The 25503-nt window shown below is 43.2% G+C and overlaps 1 protein-coding gene across 1 annotated transcript in view; it reads right to left on the reverse strand.

Annotated features, from left to right (window-relative positions):
• Positions 1–25503, reverse strand: part of LOC114843240 (eukaryotic translation initiation factor 3 subunit H) — a 38887-nt gene that overhangs the window by 7987 nt on the left and 5397 nt on the right. Inside the window, exons 2-5 of the mRNA XM_029129599.3 lie at positions 24946–25102; positions 9477–9644; positions 5959–6058; positions 3324–3473 (exon numbers count right to left, since the gene is read on the reverse strand). Of these exons, the coding sequence (XP_028985432.1) occupies positions 3324–3473; positions 5959–6058; positions 9477–9644; positions 24946–25102 (575 nt within the window). The remainder of the gene's footprint in view (positions 1–3323; positions 3474–5958; positions 6059–9476; positions 9645–24945; positions 25103–25503) is intronic.

The raw sequence follows: 25503 nt of genomic DNA on the forward strand, positions 1-25503 counted from the left end.
CACAGTGTCTGGCCATAAACTCTAAAGGGTTCAATTATTCAGACAGGGCAGCGAGCCTAACAATCAATGCTGTATTAGAAATCAAAGTCTGTCAGGGGATTTCCAATCATCACCAATTCAGTTTTAAGGTCATGCACAACGGAAGCCAATGCAGCCCGCTCTGCGCTTATGTTCAAAGGACAACGGCGGGCAAACTAACGATGTGCAGACAAAAACAGGCCCACATCCAATAAATTGAGGGTTCAGAGGGGAGTTGTTTAACAAAGCTGCTGAGGAAGTCACCTCCATTCTTACAAGCAGCGTTTTAGTCTGGTGGAGCCTTTTTAACGGATGCACTGAGGCAACATATGGATTTGACCAGGATGCTTCTGTTGCCGAACACAAAATAGCTGGAATCTAATACTATCCCAAAAATATAACATTAGTCAACATAAAAGAACCTATATTAGCAGCCCAACCCATTAATTTAATACTTAACACAGCTGGGCCATCCTCACCTCACCCATTAACACCCCAACAAAACAGAGACCTGTTCTTGGCAGCCGAAAATCTCTTATTTCAAGGTTCATCTGGACCAAGTGTGTCTGTCGAAAGTCATCCAGGCTATTTGATACACAGCAACATTTCCGTCAGCGGCCTCGTTGTGACCCCATCTCCACTCGCCACCTTTATCACTCGTCTCCTGTGCTCTCTCTCAGTCTTACAGCTCCCTGAACTCAGTCCCTCCTTTTCCCTTTACTTATTGTACAGCAGATAGATACTTTTTCTTCGTCTTCCTTTGTCCAACATTTCAACACAGAAAGCCTATTACACTAATCAGAGTGAGAACAGAACAGCCAAGGAGCTCGTTCACACTGCAGGAAAGACTACGGGCACTAAAATTTAGTCTGTGATGAACTTTGTGAGCTTCTCTACAGAGGGAAACTCATAAAATGCAAAATCCATGTACAATCACACAACCTGCTAAAAGGTTTGTGACCTTGCATGAATAAAAGCTACTTTGGAGAATGCGCACGCGGAGGCATTTCAAGGCTGTTTGGGAGTAAAAAGCTACATAAATTTACATTCGCACGATCCATCACCACGATCAACATCATCATATGTGGTAAGAACAACCCTGGTCGCTGGAGTGAAACTGCATTCACTCAGCCTCAGAGGTAGATGACAATGACAAATGGGGCTGCAGATTGGAAAATGAGACAAAAGGAAAAACATTAAATAAAACCCATTATCGTTTACTTTTTTGAAGGGGTGGAAATGAGGAGAAAAGGGTGGGGCTGTCAGCAGATGATGTAGAAAGATGGACGCTACAATCCAATACAAGGACAGGGCTGCGCCGCAATCTGACAACTTCAGGAAACAATTTCATCTCGCCAGACATCCCTCGGCAGTCGTGCTGGGAAACCTATGGGGAGGGCCGGGCCGCTGCTGTCCCATTTCAGGTCATATCAAAAGCTATGTCTCAGCATTCGAGTAGTCATTTGGAAAATGGAACAATATGCAAGACAAAAGGAGGTTTTCTCCTTTAGTACACGTGACAATTTGTAACAAATGACTGCATGGGACCCGGTCGGCCACGCGCATGCAAGCGCTGAACCAAGGGGTCTTCATTTAATGCAGGGCTCACTTTTGTTGCAGGATACAGACGAGGTGAATCACAACAACTCCTGATGTGCTACACTGCAGTGTATAAATAAGCACAGTGTGCTTTGTGCGCTAACAGTGTGTAAATCAGCACTTTGAGTCGTTATTGTGCTAATTTCTCACACCTGCCCCTGGGAAGCTTTTTGATTAGCAGCTTCACAGCTGTTGCTCCACTTGCAGTGGTTTATCTCCATAAATGATTGCTGATAAATTCTCCAGAGACGGATGCTGAGAGCCCCTGAGATCTAAATGCAAGGTTTAAAGAGCCAGGCTGCGAGTTGATATGGTGGGGTGATATTTGTTCATATTGTGCTCATTAGCTGCTAAAGACAAAGTTTGATGGTAGGTCCTGTTCTTAAGAGACATTTCTGAATAAATATGCTTTGACATTCAGATTTGGCATTTACTGCTGGAAGCTATGGATGGAATATCCCAATCAGACAACAATACCCACCCAGCAGTGCATTAATAGGTTCCTAGTTGCAAGTAGTGAACTATAGAGCATAATTAGAATATGCATGTTGAGTGTAATTTCTGTGGGTCTGACATCGCGGGTCACCAGATGTGACCCTTTTTACATAGGTGATGTCAGCTGCGTGTCGGAGCTAATGCGGCTGCCGAGGAAACGCAGACCATATCTGTGAACATTTACTTTCTAGATATGAAAAATGCAGCAAGTGAGCTGCACTAGCGGCTTCATTGTAATTAAAGAATTTGTCATTCAGAGTAATAATCCAGCGCCTATCAGATATTCATAACTTTTCAAAGAAAGTACATAAGACCAAGCTTAGGAGACACAAAATTCTTATTAGATGAATTCATTTTTGGACTTTGCTTGGTTATATAATAAAAACAAAAATGTTAATAATAATAATAAATATACATATTAATAAATAAGGGCAACTGTTTGACTTTGGAATAATGTAAAACACAGATTACTGCTCACAGGACCAACTGTCACAGGAATGTTCATTTTGAAGCCGAGAGAGACAACATGAAATGCCTTTAAAGCTTTTCAGGCACTTTTAAGGATGGAATGGATTCCTTATTAGATATGTAACCATGTGCAAACAAATGCAATTAATTAGACGCCTTTCTTCGTGTTGGACGGTTCATGGTTACACAATTTCTATCAAAAGCCTCAATTTCCTGGAATTGATTTGGAAATTATTCTCTACAAAGACTGATCAGACACAGTGAGGTCTGCTGATGAACCTCACCACGTGATTATTACAAGCAGCACAATGAAGATGGTATCAGACAACTTGACAATGCCATCATGTAATGACGCGACACGGAGGAAGACTCAATTTTGCACTCGGAGCTTCCAACATTCACACCAGCCTTATAATATAAGACTGAAATATGAGATGAATAAATTGCATGTTCTTCCCAGGAGCAGCTGCGTATTTACAGCAGTGGAAACGAATGTGTCCCGTGCAGTGTCTGGATGAGATGAGAAAATTTACAGCAGGATGAAAGGTCAGGGCTTTTTAGAGGACAAATGTTGATAAACCCATGCATTCCACCGCAAAAACCCTGCTGATACATCTTGTAAATGTCCCCTGAGGAAAACCTGTTTGAAGCAGCTAATTTACAACGCGGGCCGACGAGCTGATATTTTTACAACCAACGTGTCTGGCCTCAGGCCCCCCCTGGGAAACGCGCTCTCATCTGACCTGCTTGAGAGGTTGAGCAGTTCATGCTTGTCGGCGACCGTGGACTTGTCCTCGAGCTCCCACATCAGCACGCTTATGAGGTGGGAGTTCTTGATGACAATGGGCACCTCCTCGAACATATGCTCGAAGCCGATGTTCGCCTTCTTCAAGCTGGAATGGGAGGAACAGGACAGAGAGAAAGAGGTGAGGGGAAGAAAGGTTAAAGAGACTAATTGCCATCACAGAGGAGATACAGACGTGTAATTATAGACAGTAATGCAAAACACCCAATCAGACTATAAATTATTTCTATGACAGGCATTTTAGATACTAGAAAATCTCATTAATATCCTCATACGGATTAGAGCCATTTTGTCCAGGCCTCGGTGGCAGCAGTCCTCCACTGTGCAGCCAAACAGACATACTTTTATCATTCTCTGTATGTGTCTGTACCAAGTGGTTTTAAGCGGACAGCTTGCCTGTTTATGCAAAATAGCTGCATGCATAACACAGTGCATAGGAATGAGAATGAATCAGGGGCGGAAATTAGCCTTTAACAAACAAAACTTGTGCCAGGCAAACAAACAAACCTCAGATCTGCGGCTATTTACAACACGCTCTTCGTGAACAGAGAGAGGGACGGGCAAAAAAGTTGTTTCACCTCCTATTCTACTTTCAGATCGCCATCCCATTACATTTAACCTGATGTTGGCGGCCATTACAAACCTAAAACACTTACAAATGGAGAGTTGTAAAGATTCCACACAGGCAAAACAACTAATACTGTAATACTGCATAAAAGAATTTGGATAGCTGACGCTGGTGTAATGTTAAGTCTTTAATGTTTCTCTGTGCTAACTTAGACTCAGGTTACTGAATCTTAATGGCCTCTTCAGCTGGAAGCTGTTCACGAGCAGCAGGTGTTAGCGCCGTCTTTATTTTTCCTTCTATCATGAGCCTGTTAACGCAAAATGGAACTTTAAACCTTGCTTAATGTCTCGCATAAATCCCATTGCATTGACTGGCTGCCTCGGTCCAGGCATCCATTTGTGCACGGTGCATGAGCTACAGCCTAATGTCTTGTGTAGGTCTAAGGTTGTCTTGTTAGATGCCTCCTGCCTGTTATGGGATCAATAGACCTGCTGCATTAATCCACCATGCGCACTTCACCAGGAACATCGCAATATTATGCTGCTATATGAGATAAAGAGGGGTGTAAAGTATTATTTGATTTTGATCAGGTACTATTGTCAACGTTGCACATAGAGCATCACCTGGGGCCGGCTTTAAGAAAATTCTGAGGAAACAGAGGCAGACAATCCTGCCTCAGGGTCTGAGTGGAAATGTGCATGAAAATCTGCATGAAAAGCTTAGTCTATAAAGAAAATCTATAACAAAAACGAACAGCATTTGTTTTAGATATGCCACAATTATCCATCTTCAGCACTTATGTCCTGCACATTATGACCTTTTCAACCGCCTGCATAGTGATGTAAAAGGGGAATCTATGAAAAAAATGGAAGGACATCAAATTCTAGGCAGAACAAATTGCCCAACTCTACTGGACTTTGGCACATTTAATGCCATGCTCTTTCCAAGTTGAGCCTCGCTGGACAAAGCCAAAGGTTGACTCTACATGCAGACTAATTTGATGCTTTAGATTGTGTGCTGAAGTGGAGGCTATTGACCACTGCCTCCATAACCCACTAGATCTGCGGGGCAGTTCAAAGGGAAGGGTTCATTGTGCTCTCATCCTTTCAATAAGCTGCACAATAAAGGTGCAGCTTCTGTCACACTCATGAGTGCTGGTTTCGCACATTGTAGTTAACCCAAAAAAAAAAAAAAAAAAAAAAACACTTTTGAAGTTTTGCATTTCTGCAAGAAAACGAATGGTATTGATATTTACATTTCTAGCGCATCCTGAAAATAATAGATCAGAGACAAGTTTGTCATAATGCTGCCCTCCTTCAATCACGGGCTTATTGGGAACACCGATAGCTACAGATTGGAGTTGTAATAAATCATAGGAACTAATGAAAAGCTGCAGAAATGAGAAGAATCCTTACTCTGAGCCAAACACTCTGGGTCAATAACCGAGTGGCTGGCAATAGAAACACACAGGTGGAGAAACAGGGCAAACAGGAGAGAAATGAAATGATGCATTAAACTTCCTCTCTCTCCTGCAAACACACTCATTTAGTGCATTTACAAAAAACATGATGGTTTGAGTAAAGTTAAAATTCTGATGCTGTTCAGACATCCTCGTTGGCCATTTGTGACGACATACGCATTTAGGCATGTGTCTGCGTATTTGTGCATGTGTGCGCTTCTGCGCTTCCACTACCGTGCACCGCTGGGAAAATAGCCCCCTCATTACATTTCGTTTTAGCTGCAATTTAAAAGCAATTACGATAAGCCTTGGGGTCAGAAATAGAGTAAACATGGTACATTTGTTTGACAGGCAAGCGTTGGTTGATAAATCATCAGCGTCAGCATCCATCTCCGACTGCTACTAAATGCCTACCCTGTGGATGCGCACCCCACATTTGCATCCCCCGAGTGATCAAAATCAAAAGTGCAAAAAGCAAAACAAAGAACCAGGACATCTGATAGAAGCGCGTGAACATGAACATCCAGTGTATTCTTGATAACGCACCCCTCAGGTGTGAAGTCTTTCTCTTTGCAGATTTCCATGAGTTTAGGGGTAAGCCTGTAAGCCTTGAGGGACAAGGAGCCCTGAGCCGTCTTTATGGGATCTAGAATGATGAGAAAGAGAGAGACGGCATGTAAATCTGTAGGTCATGTTACAAAGTTTTTGTTTGTCCCAGGTTTATTAAAAAAATTAAATAAAACAAATGCAATTCAGTTTACAAAGACCAAAACATCTTTGTTCAAACAATTTGCATCTAATGATTTGCATAGTTCCTGCAAAAGAAACTCAAACTATGTAAAAAGAAAAAGAACATAAGTAATTTAATCCTAGAAACTGTCAAAGGTTAATTTAGACATTCTAATAAAACTAAACTAAATAACAAAACAATACATATGTAATACATGAAAATCTCATTAGTCACAATTTGGTGAGGAATTTACATTTCACATTTACTGTAGGTCTTCTGTATTGCCATAGACTTTCCTAAACAGCTGAACACATCTCAAAAGTCTTGGGTACTTGTCTACAAACACAGAATGAGGCCTAAATTCTTTGAAATCTGCAGTAAACAGCAGAGAAACGCAAAAGCATTGTTGATACAGTGATGCTGGAGGACCTGGAATGAAAAAGAAAAGGCAGGCCCCATTCTCCTCACATCTGCTATTTGATCAGTTCCATCAGTTCATTGAAAGCAGGACAAAAAGCAGGATTATTTGAGCGGGTTCTATCTGGGCACAAGTAAGGCAGCAGGACAAATGGTCTCTAAAGTGACATTTACAGAAGCTTCCTGTTGTACAAATTCAAATAAAAGTCAAGCTGAGGGGTCAAGCTAAAGTTTCACTTGGAGCAAACAAAACTATACAGACAAACTGAGAAAAGAATCTGTCGTCCGTTTCTATTTCACTTCTTGTTTATGCTTCTTGCTGGAGCAAGAAAGAAACAGGGAATATTGGCTTAGACGGAACTGCTGACAGCCACCAAACTACAGTCTACCGGTAAGTTTAGCAACTTATTCCCTCCCCAGCAGCCAACTGTGACAAGCTATTTGCCTATAGCACAACGGTGCCAAGTACGACTGACAACTGACAGCCAGTCTCAGTTCCTGCTGGCCAGTCTCCAGTGAGGCCGGCTGCTGATGCTAAAACAAAATATAGCATGATCAAGCATGACCTCCTACCCCCCGGCTGAATTTGGGCAGTAAACGCTTGCATTTATATACAGAAGCGTTAGATCATTGCACATGATGTTTCGCATACGCTGCTTATACGCGCTTACGCATTGAGCTTGTATGGCGAACAAAAGGGAGGCTGGTTTCTGCAGAGTCAGTCCAAAAAGATGATGCACAGTGTTTGGTAGAGAACGCTGCAGGATCAAGGAAGCATGCTGAATCAATTCAAAATGGAGATGAGGTATTGATGAATGCAACCAGAAAAAGATGCAGTAGACGCCAGCTCATGTTCAAGCTGACTGCAACAAGTAAAAGAAACTCTAAACTTATCCCTTCTTTGGGTCATATTTCACAATAAAGTAGTTGTTGTAGTAGTTGACATTGTCTTCATGTTGAATGGCGGCTAGAAGACTCAGGTCTGTGATATAGATTTAATGTTTCATGTTCTATGCAAGGGCTCTCTGCCCGTCCATATTAACCCCTTCAGCTGGTCACCTGCAGCGAGTTAAGCGTTGACATCGTCTATATATTAGTGCTAAGCTTTGACTGGACGGAAGCTATCAACTCACCATTTGACTGATTGATTCATCTATTGGCATAAAATGACAGATGAGCTAATGAAGAAGAGAACAAAAAGAAATCGATATTCCTCCCCTTTGACTTTAAGCAGAGACAATGTCAATTCCTTTGAGGTGCTTTGATCCATTAAGCACTGCATTATTGACTGACATTAGCAGGAGCGCACGTTCAGAATGGGAAGGGGCCGACCAAGCGGCTGAGTGACTGAGCGCTTGGCAGGGCTAGATCACAGCCATTCATATGGCAGATAGGCACAATTAATCTTTGTCTATCACGGATCAATGTGGGAACCTGATGACCATGAAGAAAAGGGGAAGGGGGGTTCAAGAAAACCTTCATGGAATTATTTTCATAAAATGTATTTTTTTTAATTCAATCCCAGCTGCAGCGTCTCTTCTGACAAACTGTGTTGAGCGTTTTAGGTGAAGATTGTAACACAGTGTGACACATTTGTTACTGTGGCTGACTGTACTTTACACATATGTTCCAAATGAGGTGAACTCAGATTATAAGTGTGTAATATGATTACATCTTCATATCTGGCATTTTGACAAGGTCTACGGAACAACGTGAGTCACGTCAATGTGTATATATATGAAAAGCTGTGGTCCACTGACAGTTTAAACACTACTTGCCTCAATGGGCACCTATCCATGTACTAACATATGGCCTCAGAGCTCAGCGACCACTACTTATGGTAGTGAATTATCAGTGACTTAAACATTGAGGAGTTTAATGTGCCCTGCTCTATATTACAGGCTTTTCATTTGCCACGTAGGTTTTAATATTGTTGCCATTTGAAAGAAAGCTCACACCATCTGGGGCGACATTTGCAATGCAGCAATTACGCGTCGCTCTTGAAGGTTTTCATTGTGAAGCGGGTGTGGGTGCATGATGTCTGAGTGTCATGTTCGTGGCAACCAGCTACCTTCTCAGCCCTGTCTCTTTATCCTCCCTGCTTTCGGCTCCTCGCTGCTGCTGGCCTTGAATTGTCCGCAGACAGATAGGTGCTACCTCTGCGGCGTGTACTGTGGCAGTGCAAGACATTTTTGCCTGCCACTGATGATTTACACAGGGATAACCTGAGGTGCTACATGCCCCCCCCCACCGCTACTACTCAACCGTGCTACTTTAATATCTGTAAAGTGGGATGTAAAATGCAGATGCAGCATACATACTAATACATAAATCAAGGCCCAACCCATCTCGGCCGTAATTGTTTTTTAAATGAATCCTTTCTCGCATTTGTCAGGCTGATTTATCGCTGACAGTCTTTGACCACAATACAGAGTTACAACACTTCTCGGTAGCCACAGTGAGTCTCCGTGGATGAAAGAGACCCAATGTGACCCAAGGTTGTAAACCAAGGCTCAAACCAAAAGTGATGTGAGTGATAAATTACTTATCAACTCCTTTGAAGAAGAGCCATTTAAGTCAGCACTAGTCTGATACAGGCTAGTCATAAAAACCTTGTGATGGGGAAAAAAAATGATCCAGACAAATGGTTGGATAGAATTCCTGACGTTGGCTGTTTAACCTCATTCACTGAGCACGTAGAGGGACAAAAAATGGCCAGACTTAAATGTGAAAAATTTATTGGCAATTTGTTTCCATTTTGTTGCCAATATATAGACATGAGGTCATGTGTTCATTTTAATGCGATGTCACAGGCCCCACCTTCCTGACATTTAAATGTCACATTTTATTTAAGAGTGATATGCATGAAACTAGATAGACAATAGAAATAAAGATAAGTGTTCTGTGTTCTACTCACCATAGATCAGCACGACCGACTCTTCGATGGCGTGCTGGTAGCTGAACTGGGAGTCGAGCAGCGCCCGGCTGACAAAGGAGCCATAGTAGGTGGACTGGTACCAGCCCACATGCAGATGGTCAATATTTACATGACGCAGAGAACGCATCATCTCCATCTGGTACTGGACTAGAGGCAGAAAGAGAGGATGGAATGAAGAAAGATTCAGGAAGTCAAAAGAGAGAGAGGGGAGAGAAACAATATATATTTATTTTACAATTAATATCAGTGAAATCTGCTTTGTTTTTGCCTCCTCCTCCTCTTTATGCCTGATGGTGTCCATCTGGAACTGGACATGGTTTATGATCAGTGGAAAAAGAGGAGATGTAAGAAACAGGAGAAAGTAAAAATAAATAAGACAAGGATGTGAAGGATAAATGCGCTGAAAAAGAAAAACAATTGGCTGCAGAGGAAATTTCAATAACAAACATCAACCAGAGTCACCAGCCACCCCTTCATTCCTTCTCTGATCAGGAAATATATCCTGGTTAGGAGACAACAGCTGGATGGATACACAGACAGGCTTCAGCTCCCGGAGAAAAGGCTAGATACATTACAAGCTGAGCCATTTCATTATGCCAGATACATCCTAAGGACGTGCAGCCAGAAAAACAAACAACCTGCCATGCTGGCTGTAAGTAACAGCCCAGGCAAGCGAGCAAAACAGCATCTCCATCTAGCTGGAGGAGCCCGATACATCAGGGTGTTATTGGGCAGCTGTGGCCCCCCAGACCCCGGTCTGTGGAACACATAGTTGAGAAGGAGACGGAAAGCGGAGCTAATGGGTGAAGACAGTACCCGAAGTAATGAACATCATATTCTCCAATTCAACTGTAATACATAATTACAGAAGTAAAATTCCGATGAGGGAGTTGCATTTTCTGCAGTAGCCTCTGGACTGGACGTTTACAGTTCTCAGCTATTAATGCAGCCAAATCTCAACCTGAACACAAACATTCCACGCTGTTTATCATATTATAGGTATAATCAAGGTACTAGGACACATGAGCAATGAAGCACACCTGACGGTCACATGTTCCAAAGCATTTGTTACATAAAATATGATTATACCTGTTGGGTCAGATGTTTGAAATGCTTGAGTGCATTAAACAAAATCTGATTCACTTTTATCTTCTGAAATCCTTTTATTTTTACTTGCCTGATCCAATGCTCCTCCCTCAGTACCATTAATTTCACTGTCTACGGTACAACATGGTCTGTTCACATTCAACCCATCAAAAAAAAGGGCACCGAGGTGCATCCTTCTGTCAATAAAATGTTAGTAAATGTTCAACATCGGCTGGGCCGGAGTATTGGATGGGGGACCGACGAGCGGGGAGGTCCTATTCACAGCACATCTTGCAGGGATGCACTGGATAGAGCAATCTAGCCATTTAATCTAGTCTTTTATTTAGTGACTGACATGGTCAGTGAGACAAAAGCAAGCAGAAAAGATGGATGGGAGAATATGTGGTGGGGGGTGGGGGTAGGAAAGAGGGACAAGATTAGAGGAAGATAGGATATATGAGGTGGAAGAGAGTGTAGCAAGTCTGACAAACCATGGGAGGAGGTGGTGTCAGGTGGTGTCTGGCACCGTGTGTGTGTTCCTTTGCTGATGTGTAGCAGCTCGTGCACAGGAGAAGTGTGCGTGTAGCATTTTTCCACAGACAAAATTATCTGGGTGGGGGTAACAGTTGGAAAAGGTGTCTTTGTAAGTTGGGGGTCGGTAGTGATGAATGAGAAATAGGTGAGAGTTAAAACATGAAGTGAGAGAGAGACAAATAACAGTAGAAGCAGGTGAAACGCGATGAGAGGATAAGTCTGTCACAGAGCGGCTCTGCCTAAGAGCTCAATGAAGAGGGAAGGCAGCAACTACTGTATATGTCTCTGCACTTCCATGTCAATTGAAATGCGTACTTACTTCTTAGGCGCCACTGATGCGTGTACCTGCCCCAACACCTTATCATTAGCAGGGAAATTGTGCACAAAGTGATACGTCTCTGAGGTGAAAGCTGAAGGCTGGGGGATCGACAGCAGAGGCAGGAACACCAATCAGCTCGCTCCCCCCTGTCTCATCCAATTGTCTGCTCGTTTCCCAGTCTTTAAATCGTTCCATGCAGCGTCACAGCACTTGCTTTATTCCCATTTAGACTAATTGCCTATTAATAACAGTGGATTTGATCCATGCCTGTAACATACATTTGCTTTCCCAGAAAGTAATGTAAAAAAAAAAACAACAACAACATAGATGTGCAATATAGACACTGGATGGACTGAGGCCTTTTCCTTATGGATTGAATGGATAGGATTCAAGTGGAGTGGGATGTGCTTTAGGTTACTCATTTAACAATAATGACCAGCAAGAACGGCTTTAAGGCTGATGAGCAAAAATGGACACCCATCCACTTCCCTCAGAATACGGTCTAGACATATTCACACATCAGCTCCATGTTGGTCTCTAGGGTACCCGCAATTGTGGGTGTGGTGCCAGCACTTAATGAATATTCTGTGCTTTTCTTCCTCTGTGCCTTTCTACAACTTAGTTAAAAGTCTCCATGGGCCACAGATTTGTTTAATATGTCCTTGAACAAATTAATTATACCACCAGCTTTAAGGTTGTATATGTTGCCCAGTCCAGTCAAGCCACACAACTCCACCACCTTCTAAAAATGGATCCCTTCAAGACAAGCCTTTATTACAGTCTATTGAATAAAGACAACAGAAACAAGGCCTTTGTTCCCCACTGCTGCTTTAACAGGACAGCTGGTAATATTCTGTAGACATAATGGTGGCATTAGCCAGAGAATAGCCAATTTAACAATATCAAGGCACAGGGGTGGGAGAATGCACCTCCATTTGCTATTCCTCACTCATTTCTGCCATCCTGCCAGCTCTCCTATCAATCAATCTGGGTCCCAAGGCCAGAGCGGCAACGAGTCTGCCCATTCCCTCAGCTCCGTTTGATTGTGTGCATGCATGCAAGTGTGAGACACAAGGCGGCGAGCGGGGACCAGTGCGCATGATTAAATTATTTCGCCAAACCACAAGTTCAGGAACAGAAAAACGAGCAAGGAAGCCTGACGCGAAAGAGCTAAACGTGTGGGACGGCAAATCTGTTTTCGTGCGTGAGCAGGTGTTTGTGCGCGGACGTGTGGAAACGTGCTTAAATGTGCCACGTCCTGCATCCTCTGCGCCGCAGCACAGGCAGGCACGGCGGGATGGAGGCATTCGTCAGGGAGCCGAGCTCTGCACCTTGGGCCAGAACGCTAGGAGTCATCAACAAGGCGCCGCCCACGTGTGCGATTACGTACGTGTCTCCGCAATGAAGCGGACAGATAGTCTATACTCTAATAGCCGACGACACGAGAGGTGAGCTGCATCGGACCGCGCGGGCTGCTGCTGCGGGCCACAACAGCGTCTCTGGATGCGAGGACGCGCGGATCCGTGTGTCACGGCGCATTCTGATCACCACCTTGACAGGCCGACGGGGCCCCGCCCGGAAAGTCTGCGGCGGCTTCGCGGGCGCACGCGCATCTGGGCCCCATGTCTAGTTGAGCAGATAAACAACGGAAAGCGGCGGCGTCAAACGTGCGACGGTTGGCGAGCGTCTCTTCTACTCTCCATTAACTCGCACCACCGCCCGAGTCTGGCAAACAGTGGATGTTTAAGTTTAAATGAGGTTAGATGAGGCAATCATGGCTCTATCAAAAAATAACCTTTTTCCAATTCTAATGCCAGTAAAAGACAGAATGATGGGCTTTAGATGGACCACTGATCAAGGATAGTTTAAGGGTAATGGCAAGAAGGAAAAAAAACGACTTTTCCCACAAACCCTGCTGCTGCTTCTCTATCGAGTGCAGCAAATGCTTCGTCTTTTTACCTTTTTACTTTTGGACTCGGAACAAAAAAATCATAGGGAGACTGGATGCTGGTTAATGACCAATTGCTCATTTTGTCAGCCAGTTTCAGCGGTGACAAAGAAACATGCTCATCTCATTTTCTTTAACTAGACCAGAGAGAAAGAAAATGCAAAGTCCCATTACAGTTTAAGGCACCTCATTCTACCAGTGTTTTGCTCAAGGTGTAGTTCTCCATTTTTTATTATCACCCCCCCGGGACTCACGGGACTCAGCACACCAAGCCTAATTTAACGGGTCCACACTGTTGACCCATTCCTTCAACACAGCTGACAGCATACTTTTAGTCTGCATTCCAGTCTGCTATTTATTTATTTCCTGACACGAACTTCAAGGACAGAGCGGTTCTTACCATCTGTGGTTACAGATTTATTTTGGATCTGGGTGTTTTTAAAGCCTCTCTGACAATTCTGTTAAGCATTCAACAAATACACCTGGATTCCCTTTACCCCTTACACGACTAACAAAACAATGCATCTGCTGTTGTCTGCACAAAGCACGGAGCACAAAAGGAACGTCTCAAGGCCTTGAGGCCAGCTGCCAGTTTTGTAATGTTCCAGTGCCGCTTTCTTGTTCAGTCGTCCTCCTTTCACATGGTTACATCTCTCGATCGCTCGAACGGGCAGGAACAGGGTTTACGCACCTTTCTCTCCTCAGACTGTTCATCATGGTACAAATCTGTGAGTCACATTTTAAAAAGTAAAAAAAAAAAAATCAAACACCTTCACCCAAATGCAAAAGTCTGCGAAAAAAAATTCCACAAAAAAAGTCTCCTTAATGTTTGAATGTGTGCAGCTGAGACATTAGCACAGATGAGGCCTCCATTCCTTCAACCCATTACCATGTGTGCAACATTGAACACGACGAAGGCACTGATGTGTCTGATAATACGGTTTGTTCCATGAAATATCACCATAACACCAAAACCTTGGTGTTATGGTGATAACACACTGCAAGGTCTGGTCTCTTTCTATGGTCTGTTCTTGTGTCCCACTGGCACAATACAACACGATATGCCAATTAGGCCTTGAGCTAACAGAATGCCCTTGAGTCAGCTCATACTGTAAGTGCTACCTACATAGGCCCAGGATTGATTTCTGTTATTTGTCCTCAATCTCAATTTCTTTGTCTGTCAAAAAAAAACAATTTTCTCATTCAGCCTGCAAGACACACATACGGACGGAAGCCAGCACATATACACTTGCTTCAGCTGGGCTTAAGCCTGGTATAGAGCGAGACAGTGGCTTGCAGGCAATCTGAAATATGAATGAGAATGGATGTTTAAATAAAATACACATTTTGGTTGGTAAATGACTGAAATAAATAAAAAAAATACGTGGTAGAAACCTCTGCCAGACTGTGTGATAGCATCTGACCCACTGATGGTTAAGTATAGGGGGGAAGTAATATGTACCAAATGTACTGGATCTTATTAAATATTCTATTCAGATGAACACGTTTGAAAGATGACAGGTGGTGATGATGGAGAGCCACATTCAGGCTATTTGAGCTCATAGAGGGGACTGGATGGGTACACCTAAAGAGAAAAAAGGTGAAGCAGCGGTGTGGATACAGTGTGTGCATGACAATACAGCCATTAGAGTAATGAAGACTACCACTCCACATCAGAATGTCATGAGTGAGAGGCAGAAACAGAGAAGGGAAGGAGGAAAGAAAAGAAAGTCAAAGAAACAAAAGCAGAAGGCCACAGCCGCTTGTCTCCACTTGTGTGGATTCAATTTGCTAAGTAAGCATACTAACTGGAGCACACAGCAGTGTTCGTCTGTGGGATTATTGATCTCCGAGGGTCAGCACAAGGGGAGGAGAAAATGATGAGTCATGACTTTGCCTCAGTGGTAGGCCCTGACCCTAAAAACCAATAAATAGTTGAGAGCAAACCAAATTCATTCATAAATAATCCGTCTGAAACGGAGGAAATATACAGCTTAAAGCTTAAGTCTAGCTAAGGATAACTGTCAAAATATGGCACTTTCTAAATCATTTTATTTACACGTCACCCGATTCTGCACAGCGACTCTATTTTAACCAACAGCCAACCTGCAGATGTGTAAATATGACAGGCCAAGCAGCATTTCTCAACACAAGGCAAATCCACAGGTTTGAAGGATAGTACAATGCAGATGAAAGTTAGTTATAAATAAATGATCAATCATTACTGAGTGTGTTGGGAATGATTATGACCTTGATCTGATCTTAGATCAGTTCCTTCTCAACCCTGTGCAGATGTACCTGCAGACGGGCTGCGTCTTGGATACTATTGTCAAACGCATTAAGTTCAGGCACACTTTACTCCTCCTCCAAAGAGAAACGCGGGCAAACACTTTGTTTCTGCACACTGTCAAGGTCAGCTGGTGCTGATAACTGCTGTTCCTATCGTGGCATTTTGTCCGTCCATGTGTTCATTTGTCGGAAGGAGGGAACAGTGATGAATGTGCGAGTTGTCTGGAAGTAAATGGTGGTATCGAGTTGTGGTCTAGTCGGTGGTGTCAGGAGAGGAACGAGGCTAATTTTCAGCAGCAAGGCTATAATGGGATGTGTGCGCCTGTTTGTGAGAGCGCCTGTGTGTTTGTGCGCGCGCGCGCCCACCGCGGCCCATGTTCCACCTGATACAGTGGATTAGGTGCAATTAATCTTAGTTAAGCTCGTCCTGCAGAGAGTTGCCGGGCTCACGTGCGCATTCACACACAAAACACACAGGCCGGGCCGGACCCGCCCACAAAGATGCTCGGGGACGCAACGATACATGGGACGCTGCAGGAGCATCGTGAAGCAGCTGCCTTGTGTGTTTAGCACACTGATGGGTTCACCATGATGGACAGAGGCTAGTTGTGTTTGCTTTCATGCGTGTTCATCTATTTAAATGTGGGAAGGGAATAAAGGAATAAAGGAAAAAGTGAGGAGGGTACCATAGCTCTGTAACATGCAAACCCTCATTTACTATGGCATCGCAACTTTCTTCATCTCAAAACACAAGTGTTTCATAAGCACTTGCAAAAAGTAGAAAACTTCCCAAAACAAAAACAATAAAAAAAACGAGAGAAAGAAAAAGCAGCAGTTGAAAGGTGACATTAATGGGAAGCACAAACAGCCAATCACATCCCAGCAGGGGACAGTTCAAACCAGCCACATGGTAATTTTAAGAGACAGCCTACGCCCAACAAACAACAGCCTGTTTGGTGAAGTTATTTTTGGTATCGCCGACTGCTGAAAGTGAAGCTTAGCAACTGCAGCAAAAAAAAAAAAAAAAAATTAGACAGCCGTAAGTGGTTTCGCCCCCACTCTGGTGCCGCACGCTACAACCGGCGACATTTGCTCCGCCATCATTTTCTGTCAGACAAAGAAAGCGCTTGCAATTACTAACAGGCAACGTCTGCTCAACTAAAGTAGTGCAACAATTGTTGTGATTCATACATAATAGACTCATTTGGTTAAATTAATAACGTCCGTTACCCATTAGTATTAATAATGGTTCTGCATAGTGCAATGGTTTTAGTTGAAATTCTACACTTAGACATATACTTCACATTTTATACAACGTTTGTTTGGAGCATCAATTTCTCAATTGTTTCTCTTTTTGCACATTCTAGTCAGTTCCTTGGGTCCCCCCTTACATTTTTCCTATGGCCCACATGGATTAGCAGCAATCTGCAGTAATGCATTGTGACCCTTCTCATCGGACAGATACACAAACTTTAATGTGGGCTGGAATCAAGAGGAGACAAAAGGACCAAATGAATAAAACAGTGGAACGGCCGGGGGACTCGTACTCTAGATTTATAATGCTGGGTGAACGCTCAAAATGATCAGATCTCTGCTAAAAGCTAGTCTAAGATCTACACTGCAGTGAGGAAGCGATGGAGGGCTCAGATAGACAGACGGATACAGGGAGAGGAACGGCAGGGAGCGAAACAAATGAGAAACCTTAGCGTTACGAAAAGGTGAGCCCCGAATCCTAAAGACATAACGTCTTCAATCCTTACATATTTCGCTTACAAACAGGCTGTCAACTTATTTCCAATTAGCTTCACTGTGGGAAAACAAGAAAAAACACAGCAAATCAATTTCCCATTTGGTGAAGGTAGAGCGATCTATTGAAGGGCTAACCCCAAGTAAGACCTTGTAAGAACGGGAGAGGGGAAACTTTTTACAAGCCGCACACACATGCATGTCTGCTGCATACCTAATAGTGTATTTACAGCAAGGAGAGAGGAGATCATGACAGCGGGGCTTTTTATCCGCGACTTCAATTAACCCACCGTGAAAACGTCTGCCACAGATGACAATTAAAGCTCCCAAAACTTACAACTAACCTTGCAGACCCCACTGGAGGAAGGCGCTGACATAATTGGACTTAATTGGTTCTGTGATTTTACTTCCTCTTCCCTTCATGTAGATTTAATATATGTTTTGGATTTGTTTTCGCAAACATTGTCACTTCTGGACATTGTTATAGAGAGCAAAATATAAAATTATAAATTATAATAGAATTATAAAATTCTACATTTTGGTAGTTGCAGCAAAACACTGGTGGAACGTGGGCACCAGTCTAATGTCTGGTCAGGTGTGGCTCAGTCTGGCATCAGGGGGTTCTTTGGCATCTTTAAAATCACAGAAAGAAGGTATCACTATCTTATAAATATTTAAGACACTGGCTACATGGGCCTTAAGAAAATGAATGGAAGCGGGGTGAAGGTTAAAGGAGACCGCAATTCGGTAAAATCTGGAGAGAGGCAGATTATTCCATTGAGGTGTCAAGGACCATTGGATGGACAATGATGGACGGAGAAGAGCTAAATGAATCCAAAGCAGTCGCTGCCAGCCACAGTCTGGAGAAGGGTACATTTTCAGAATGTTAACACCATCACCATTATAATGAGGACACATAACAAATCTATGGAAATTCAATATCTAACTCTTATCTAATCTAACTAAAACATTAAGAATAAGATTCTTCTTTACTATATTTTACATTGCATACATTTAAATCAAACAAAAGTCAGAGCTTTTTTTTAAATCCAGGACAGTTTTGCACTGATTAATAACCAATTCTTGTGTTCTTTTGGCCCAAGCAAATCTTTTCTGCTTGCTGATTTTCCCAAGTAATGGTATATGCCGTAAAAGCGTGAAGGCCTCAGGCAGTTTCTTTGACCAGTGACTGTTAAAATATCTGTCACTTGAATTTCTAAAAGCCTTGGAGAGTTCTAATCTGAGGTGCCGTATATCACTAGGCTGGTCCTTGGCTATTGGACCTATATAGATTGACTGACCATCATTTTTCAAAGTAATGATGGTCTATGTCTTCTCTTAACCAAGTGTTTCATGCTATAATATTGATTTGTACAGCAGTTGTACTCGCACTATAAGGGGTAATGACTCTGTACTCACCGTTCCTTGGCACAGGAAAACAGACGGTTTAAAAAGCAGATTAAGAAAGCAGGAAATATCACAAATGAACTGTTGCCAAGGCAGCGTGTGAAATGAAAACCACTCCAGGTGACCACTTCATGACTGTCAGCTTGTCACAATCGTGGCAAGCACTTATCAACGTTACTTTGGACAATTTACAATCTATAATTCATGCGTTCTCTCTTCAAACGCTGTGTTCTTTTCATTTGAAAGGTATTTACTGCAAACATATTACTTTTCAACCGTCTTCACTGATCAATCATAATTACACCCACCTGGAATAACTTCATAATTAGATACAAATATAACCAAAAACACCAACCGTACATACCCTCTATACTGAGCACCATTTCTGTATTAAGCTTTTCAGTCATTTCTGTGGCCAGAGACCCAAGAGGTACAGACCTTTGACTGAGCTGTTTCAGTCAGGTTCCATTACGCCATACTAATGAGAGCACATGCACAATTGTGAGACCTTGGATGGGGAACACCCAGAAATTGACTGTAGCCAATTTTGTTATTATTACTATTACTGCTACTTGGAGAAAAATGTGATTTTACAAGTACCTTTTCTTCAGAAAAAGAAAGAAATCCCAGAAGTTCATGTCAAAGAGAACTGATTACCAACAAATTACCAAGTGAAAGATAATCTAAGAAAATGTCTTTAACTACACATACTGTGCAAACTACAGTGAGAAAAAAAAGAAATGTTGTGAGCTGAAGGCAGCGTTTTCTAACACAAGTAGTTAAACAAGCTAATTAGTTCGACCAAACAAGTGCTTTCGCTTATTCTGTTTGATCAGACTTCTGCTCACGTTGAGAATGAGGTGAAGCTTTGCTGAGGACAGATGTCACGATCTCTAAATCGGCAAGAAAAATGGTGAAAATGCTATTGTCCCGACCCCAAAGCAGCGTGTCAGAGCTGTCAATCAAATGCGGCCTGTACACATTCACAGTTCAGAGGGGAGATCCAATCAGGCTTCTTACGTAAAAACACCCGGAATGTGTGAGGCTTTTAAATTGAGCCATTTCAAGGGCTGTAGGATATTTCAAGGGCACGGTCTTGGCCACACACACATGAAAGACAAATCCGTCTTAAGCAGCCAGATTTCAGCAAGATGCCATTATCTCGATTTCAAAGACCAATCGTATTCACTTCAATCTGAAGTTGTGTAGATAATTAGTTTGCCAAACAACACAAACAGTGGCAGCGGGAGTGATATAAACAAAAACTAATAAACCGGAAAGAGGCTGCCAATCAGTAAAATCAAGTTCATTAATGACTACAGGTTGTTTATACATCAAAGTAAGTTTGCATGCTCTTTTTAATTAAGCCTCTTGTTAAAACTGGAGTGGCTGCAACCTTGTTATGGTATCACGTCAGACGTCCAAATAAAAAGCTCCATGGCAAAGAAAAGACCATCATGTGCCGTCTGAGGGCTCTACCCTCAAACGCGCTTCTCTAATTGCAGGATCAGGACATGCTGGAAAAACAAACACCCTTAAAACTTGTTAGTTTCACCAATGTGACAACTGTTCCCGTCTTTAGGGCCAATCTGAAGCACAATCTGAGCCCAGATCGAGGGCCCAGCAGCCCCTGCCACCTGTGCTGGTCACAGAGCTAGGAGGCTGGCATGGTGAGGCAGGATAGCCAGAAGGATGCACTGTGTGCTTTAAAAAAAAAAAAAAAAACACTTTAGAGCGGAAAATCTACACACATTCCGCCGAAGTCTTTCATGTAAAACACAAAGCATGAACAGCTGAAACTATTTCAGCCATGAACGCACACAAGCATAAGCGGTTTTAAGGAAATATATATGTGTGTCAGTGTGATTACCTTCACTCAAGTGGGGGATTTCCTTTTAAAAAGCACTGATACAGTAATTACTCCAAATGAGCCGTGCACTGGCCTCGTCCCAACAAGAAAACGATAACCCACTCCTGGCTATTCAAGTACAGAATTTTCATTAAATCATTGTTTCATTTCCGGGACATAATTACCCCAGGAGGACACTGGTTGGGCGCTTACATAATTTCTCTTTCCAACAGTATATTGCTTAATTAATCCTCCTATGGCTGTGGCAGAAACGGAAGGAAGCTTCGGGGCTAGGGCCAGCAGATCGAGATAACGCGCCAGAGAGCAAGGCGAGAGAGATAAAAGTAGTAAGGGAAACAAAAGTAAAGAAAAACAAAGGGAAGCAAAGTCAGTCGTGGCCAATAAGGAAGTAGATAAATGGTCGGAAAGGAGGATAGAGGCAGAAAGAGAGAGAGTGTTGGTGGAGGATGAAGGGGAAAAAAACTGAGCGGGCTAATTTTGTTCTACCTTCAGGATACCTCCTCCTGCTGCTGAATACTAGTGACATGGATGGAACAGCAAGCGGCTTCAAAATTGGTCCTGAGCAATTATCACGAGTCAAACAATAAGAACACATTCCTGGCTTTTAAGTTACATTTCCTGCAGTGTTTAACCAGCGGAATGATTTGGGGAGGTTTGTGTTCACCAATTTTTGAGCCACATACATATTTATGAAGACCATCATCCTTCTTCACCGCATTGTTATAAATATATAAACACACAAGTCTAGTTCATTTACAGGTGGACTCTTGAGTACATGGAACAGATTTAATCCATGGCCAACTAGATGGTGATGGACTTTCCAGCCACTTACTTCACTTACGTTTTTTTCATGTGCGATTTAAAACCCGGTGAACTTTGTGCAGTGTGCAATCAGTTCGCATGAGCATGTAAGATGGGAGCAGCTGCCCACAATTTTGGTTTCCCCCCCAACAGCGGTTTGCGAGAGTTTAAAAAATTGAAAACAAACCTTTGCGAACCCGTATAAGAATAGACAGGTGCGTGGCAGCGCATGTGAGGATGAAATGGGAAAAGTAAAAAAAAAAAACGCCCACACCAAGTCAAAACTTGAAGTGCAGTGACATTTTCGATAAACATACAGCATGTGTTGACAAGAGCCACGGGGAGTGAACCATATGGACCAGCACGCGAAAACAATGAGCTGAAAGGCTGCCCCTGAATGTCGCACGGCGCCGATACGTTAGCGTCAGCCATGCGTTCACCGGGACAGCTGATGGTCCACGTGAACTGCTGATGCACCGTTTCGTGATTTGACACAGCAACATGAATTCTCCGTTAGCTGTTGATTCTCAGAACCATTAACACCACCTTCACGCAAAGATATTGCTTAATGTAGCTTTAGGCGTCATTAGTGGAGCATTAGGCGCCGTTATATTCCTTAAATCCGTTTTAAAATCATAAAAATGAATGCTCAACTGCTAAAAATCACATTTCCGTGTGTGCAAGAGCAATTACCATCTATTTTCCCCACATGCTGCAGCCCCTGAAATTCTCTCGGTGTCAGAACTCTGCTTTTTTGCATTATCGATGGTTTCATAACGAAGGAAGAGGGTCAAAGCACATTATTAACATGCTACTCGCGCGCTTCCACTGCACAGAATGTCTGGAGAATAACAGCCTGCAGTTCTACACATTTCTCTCCATACATTCTGTCAACGATACAAGGACAGAGTATGCAAGGACACTGGAGATAGGAGGGCTCAGGTTCAGCCAAGGCTTTTTCTTTATTATCTGAGGCTGATTCTGCTGTGTGCAGTCGATTACTCCCTTTATCTTTTTCTCAGTCATACTGGTCACAGTTGCTGCCGCCGAGTGTCCTGTAACTACAGCTCCACACTGGCACCTGTTGATGAAAAGGCCACATAGCACAAACGCACACGCCTGCCTCTCTATCACTGGGAGGATGATCTGTGACATGACGCCTTTTCTAGCTCGTTGCCCTAATCTTAACCTGGGCCGCTTCTGACTTCAAGTCCAGAACCCTGGAGCAAACCCACGGGCTCCAGAAACTAATGTCTCCACCTCCCTAAAATGTCCTCATTCTGTTTGCCAAATGCTTTTTTGGGGACTCACTATAAAATAATTGAAAGAACACAGACAGGGACACACACACACACAGCTGCCAATACTCTCTATCTTTCAATTTGAGCCAGAGTGGAGGAATAAACCTCATCTGAAGAGCCTCCAGTTGAGAAGAAGACAGGGTTAGGGGTGTAAGAAATATTGGTACACTTCAGTATTAAGATATTATGTTTGTGGGGCTGTATTGATTCTTAAAAATGACATATCGACTTTTCAACAGCACACACACACACACAACGATTTGTAGCAAACTGGTTTGTTTTTGAGCTACATACATAAGTGAACATACAACTGCAATAATGTGTTGACAGTTTTTATCTTTATGGGACAGCGTTTCCCCAATCATATATCTACTTCAGGCCATCTACTACTGGTACAGAACTAAGTGGCAGCAAGGCATGTGAGTGCAGCTTCTTCCTATTTAAAGCAATAAGCTCTTCATTTGGGGAGTATGTAGGCAGATGCCACTGACCTGTAAACTACCAAGCTGCTGCTGTTGTGTGTTTCACGCACAAAACAGTTTTCTATATGGGCATTCGTTGAGTTAATCGATGATGTGCATCTTAGCATCTGGATCGGTGGGTGGTACATCTACTTAACGATTTCAACAGGGGTTGGAGCAAAACATCAGCATCTCTACAACAAAGCGGATGAATTCATACAGAACGGGCTGTTCCAGGTTCACGCACCAAAACTCTGCTCTGCAGCGTGTACAGCAGGTCACGACACCCCACACCAACATTAGCATAGATGAAACAATAACAATTTGACACCACAGAGAAAACGGAGAGGAGAACGAGTGCGTGGGTTAGCGCTTTAGGTTAAAGTATGAGATTGAAATGGGCGATTGGAAAGACGTTTTGTCTGTGATCATTTGACTTAAAGTACAGCTATGATTTATTAGCTAATAAAAATAATAAGCAAAGCACAAACAAGCCTCGTGAGCTGGGGTCAAACTTTCTGTGGTTTACAGAGACGTCAAAAATGTTGACGGCAGCACACGCAACATGAAACGCTTCCAACACATTTCCATTTTAAATTTAGTTCAGTGGTGACAGATGGGCCAGAGCCTGTCAGTTCCTGCAGCTGGATCAAAAGCCCTGTAGAGAGGTGTTCTGTTAAAGCTCGGCAGAAATTTCCAAGGGTTCGCGGCAAGGCGCTGCACACAAGACCTTGTTAAGTTAAAGGGAGTGACAGACGGAAAAATCCAGCGCATCAAAAGTCAGCAACACAACAAGCCATGATACTCGCCAGCACAGACACACAAAGAGTGAGCTGCTCCTGACACTAACGACCTTTAGCCACCATTGGTGCTTGTGTATCTTGCAGAATTTTTGACAGTTGCTTGTTAGCAGCGGAGGCCTGTTAAAGCAGGATTTTCTCCCCTTCCTTCGCTCACCGCATCTGCTCACCTTCCCATCCTTCAGCCTGGCTCGTGGCGGCTTTTGCCGCGCTAACAAGGAGCGGGCAACAACAAGGCTTCATAAGGGGAGGAGGCGAGGTCAGAGGACACGACAGCCTTTGATGCGCCCGCTGACAGGAGGCCGGAGGGGAAAGGACGTACGGACACAGAGCGCGTACATGCGCAGGCGGCGATTAAATCAGACTCCGGGCACGTTTTTGGGCCGAGCACCTGTAACCCCGCGGCTGGAATCATTTCACCCCTGCACCACTGCCCTCACACCCCCGCTACTGACAGTGTAGGACACCAGAAACCTGGTTAGCTTCTTTAAAAGACAGCATTGTCCTCAACGCTGCGCCGGTGTGCCCAGACGGTGATTGCACCATGGCTCCTCATGATGGAGACCAACAGACCACATTCAATATCTCTAAACTAAAAAAAAAAGTTCTCCCAACCAAAGCCAATGTCCTGTTTTCATCATGGAGAAGAATTTAAAAGACCAAAAACTAATCGATACGGGAGTTGGCAATTTTTACAACTGGCATAATTAAATTACCATTATTTTTTACATTTTTTGTTCTGGTACTGGCGCTCATTCATTCATTCATTCATTGGACACCGTGCCGTGATGTTATTTTGTGTGGGTGTGTGTCTGTGCGTGTGCATTTTCCAGCTGCAGGAGGGAATCGATACAACAAACAGAAAGGGAGCAGTGCTCCCGGTTACCTTCGTCGAAGTCTGCATCGTCCTCCGTGTGCTGGGGGAAGGGGAAGCAGTTGGTGATCTCCAGCCGGTCGTCGACGACCAGACCCAGCAGGACGCCCTGAACCACCTCACTGCCCTGGCCCTCTTCCTGGTAGTGCTTGATAATCTTCAGCACCACCTGTGAAACCAGAAAGAGCAACTTGAGTGGAGTGTGGAACTCACGCACCGCAACAGAGGCACACACAGGGAGGCTTTATCCTACCTTCAGTAACAGGCTATGAAAAATAATTTAAGTTTATGATCTGGAGCTAGTTTACTTATCTTCCATCATTCATGCTTTTTGTGGTTGTTGCAGCATTTCTTTTATTGTATTTTGATTTATGTTTTCTATTTCAGCTGGATATCTAATCATTATGTTGATCGGTTGCAGAGATTGTGTCGAGATGTTTCTTTATTCTTTCCAGTACAAATAAATGAAACCATTTAATGTAATACTAGTGGGAAATATTAACATCAACAAAAATGTATGTGGATTTTCATCAGCTGCACAAAATATGCGCAAAGTACTGTAAGAAATTC

Source organism: Betta splendens, chromosome 16, assembly GCF_900634795.4.
Source record: "Betta splendens chromosome 16, fBetSpl5.4, whole genome shotgun sequence".
Taxonomy (NCBI): domain Eukaryota; kingdom Metazoa; phylum Chordata; class Actinopteri; order Anabantiformes; family Osphronemidae; genus Betta; species Betta splendens.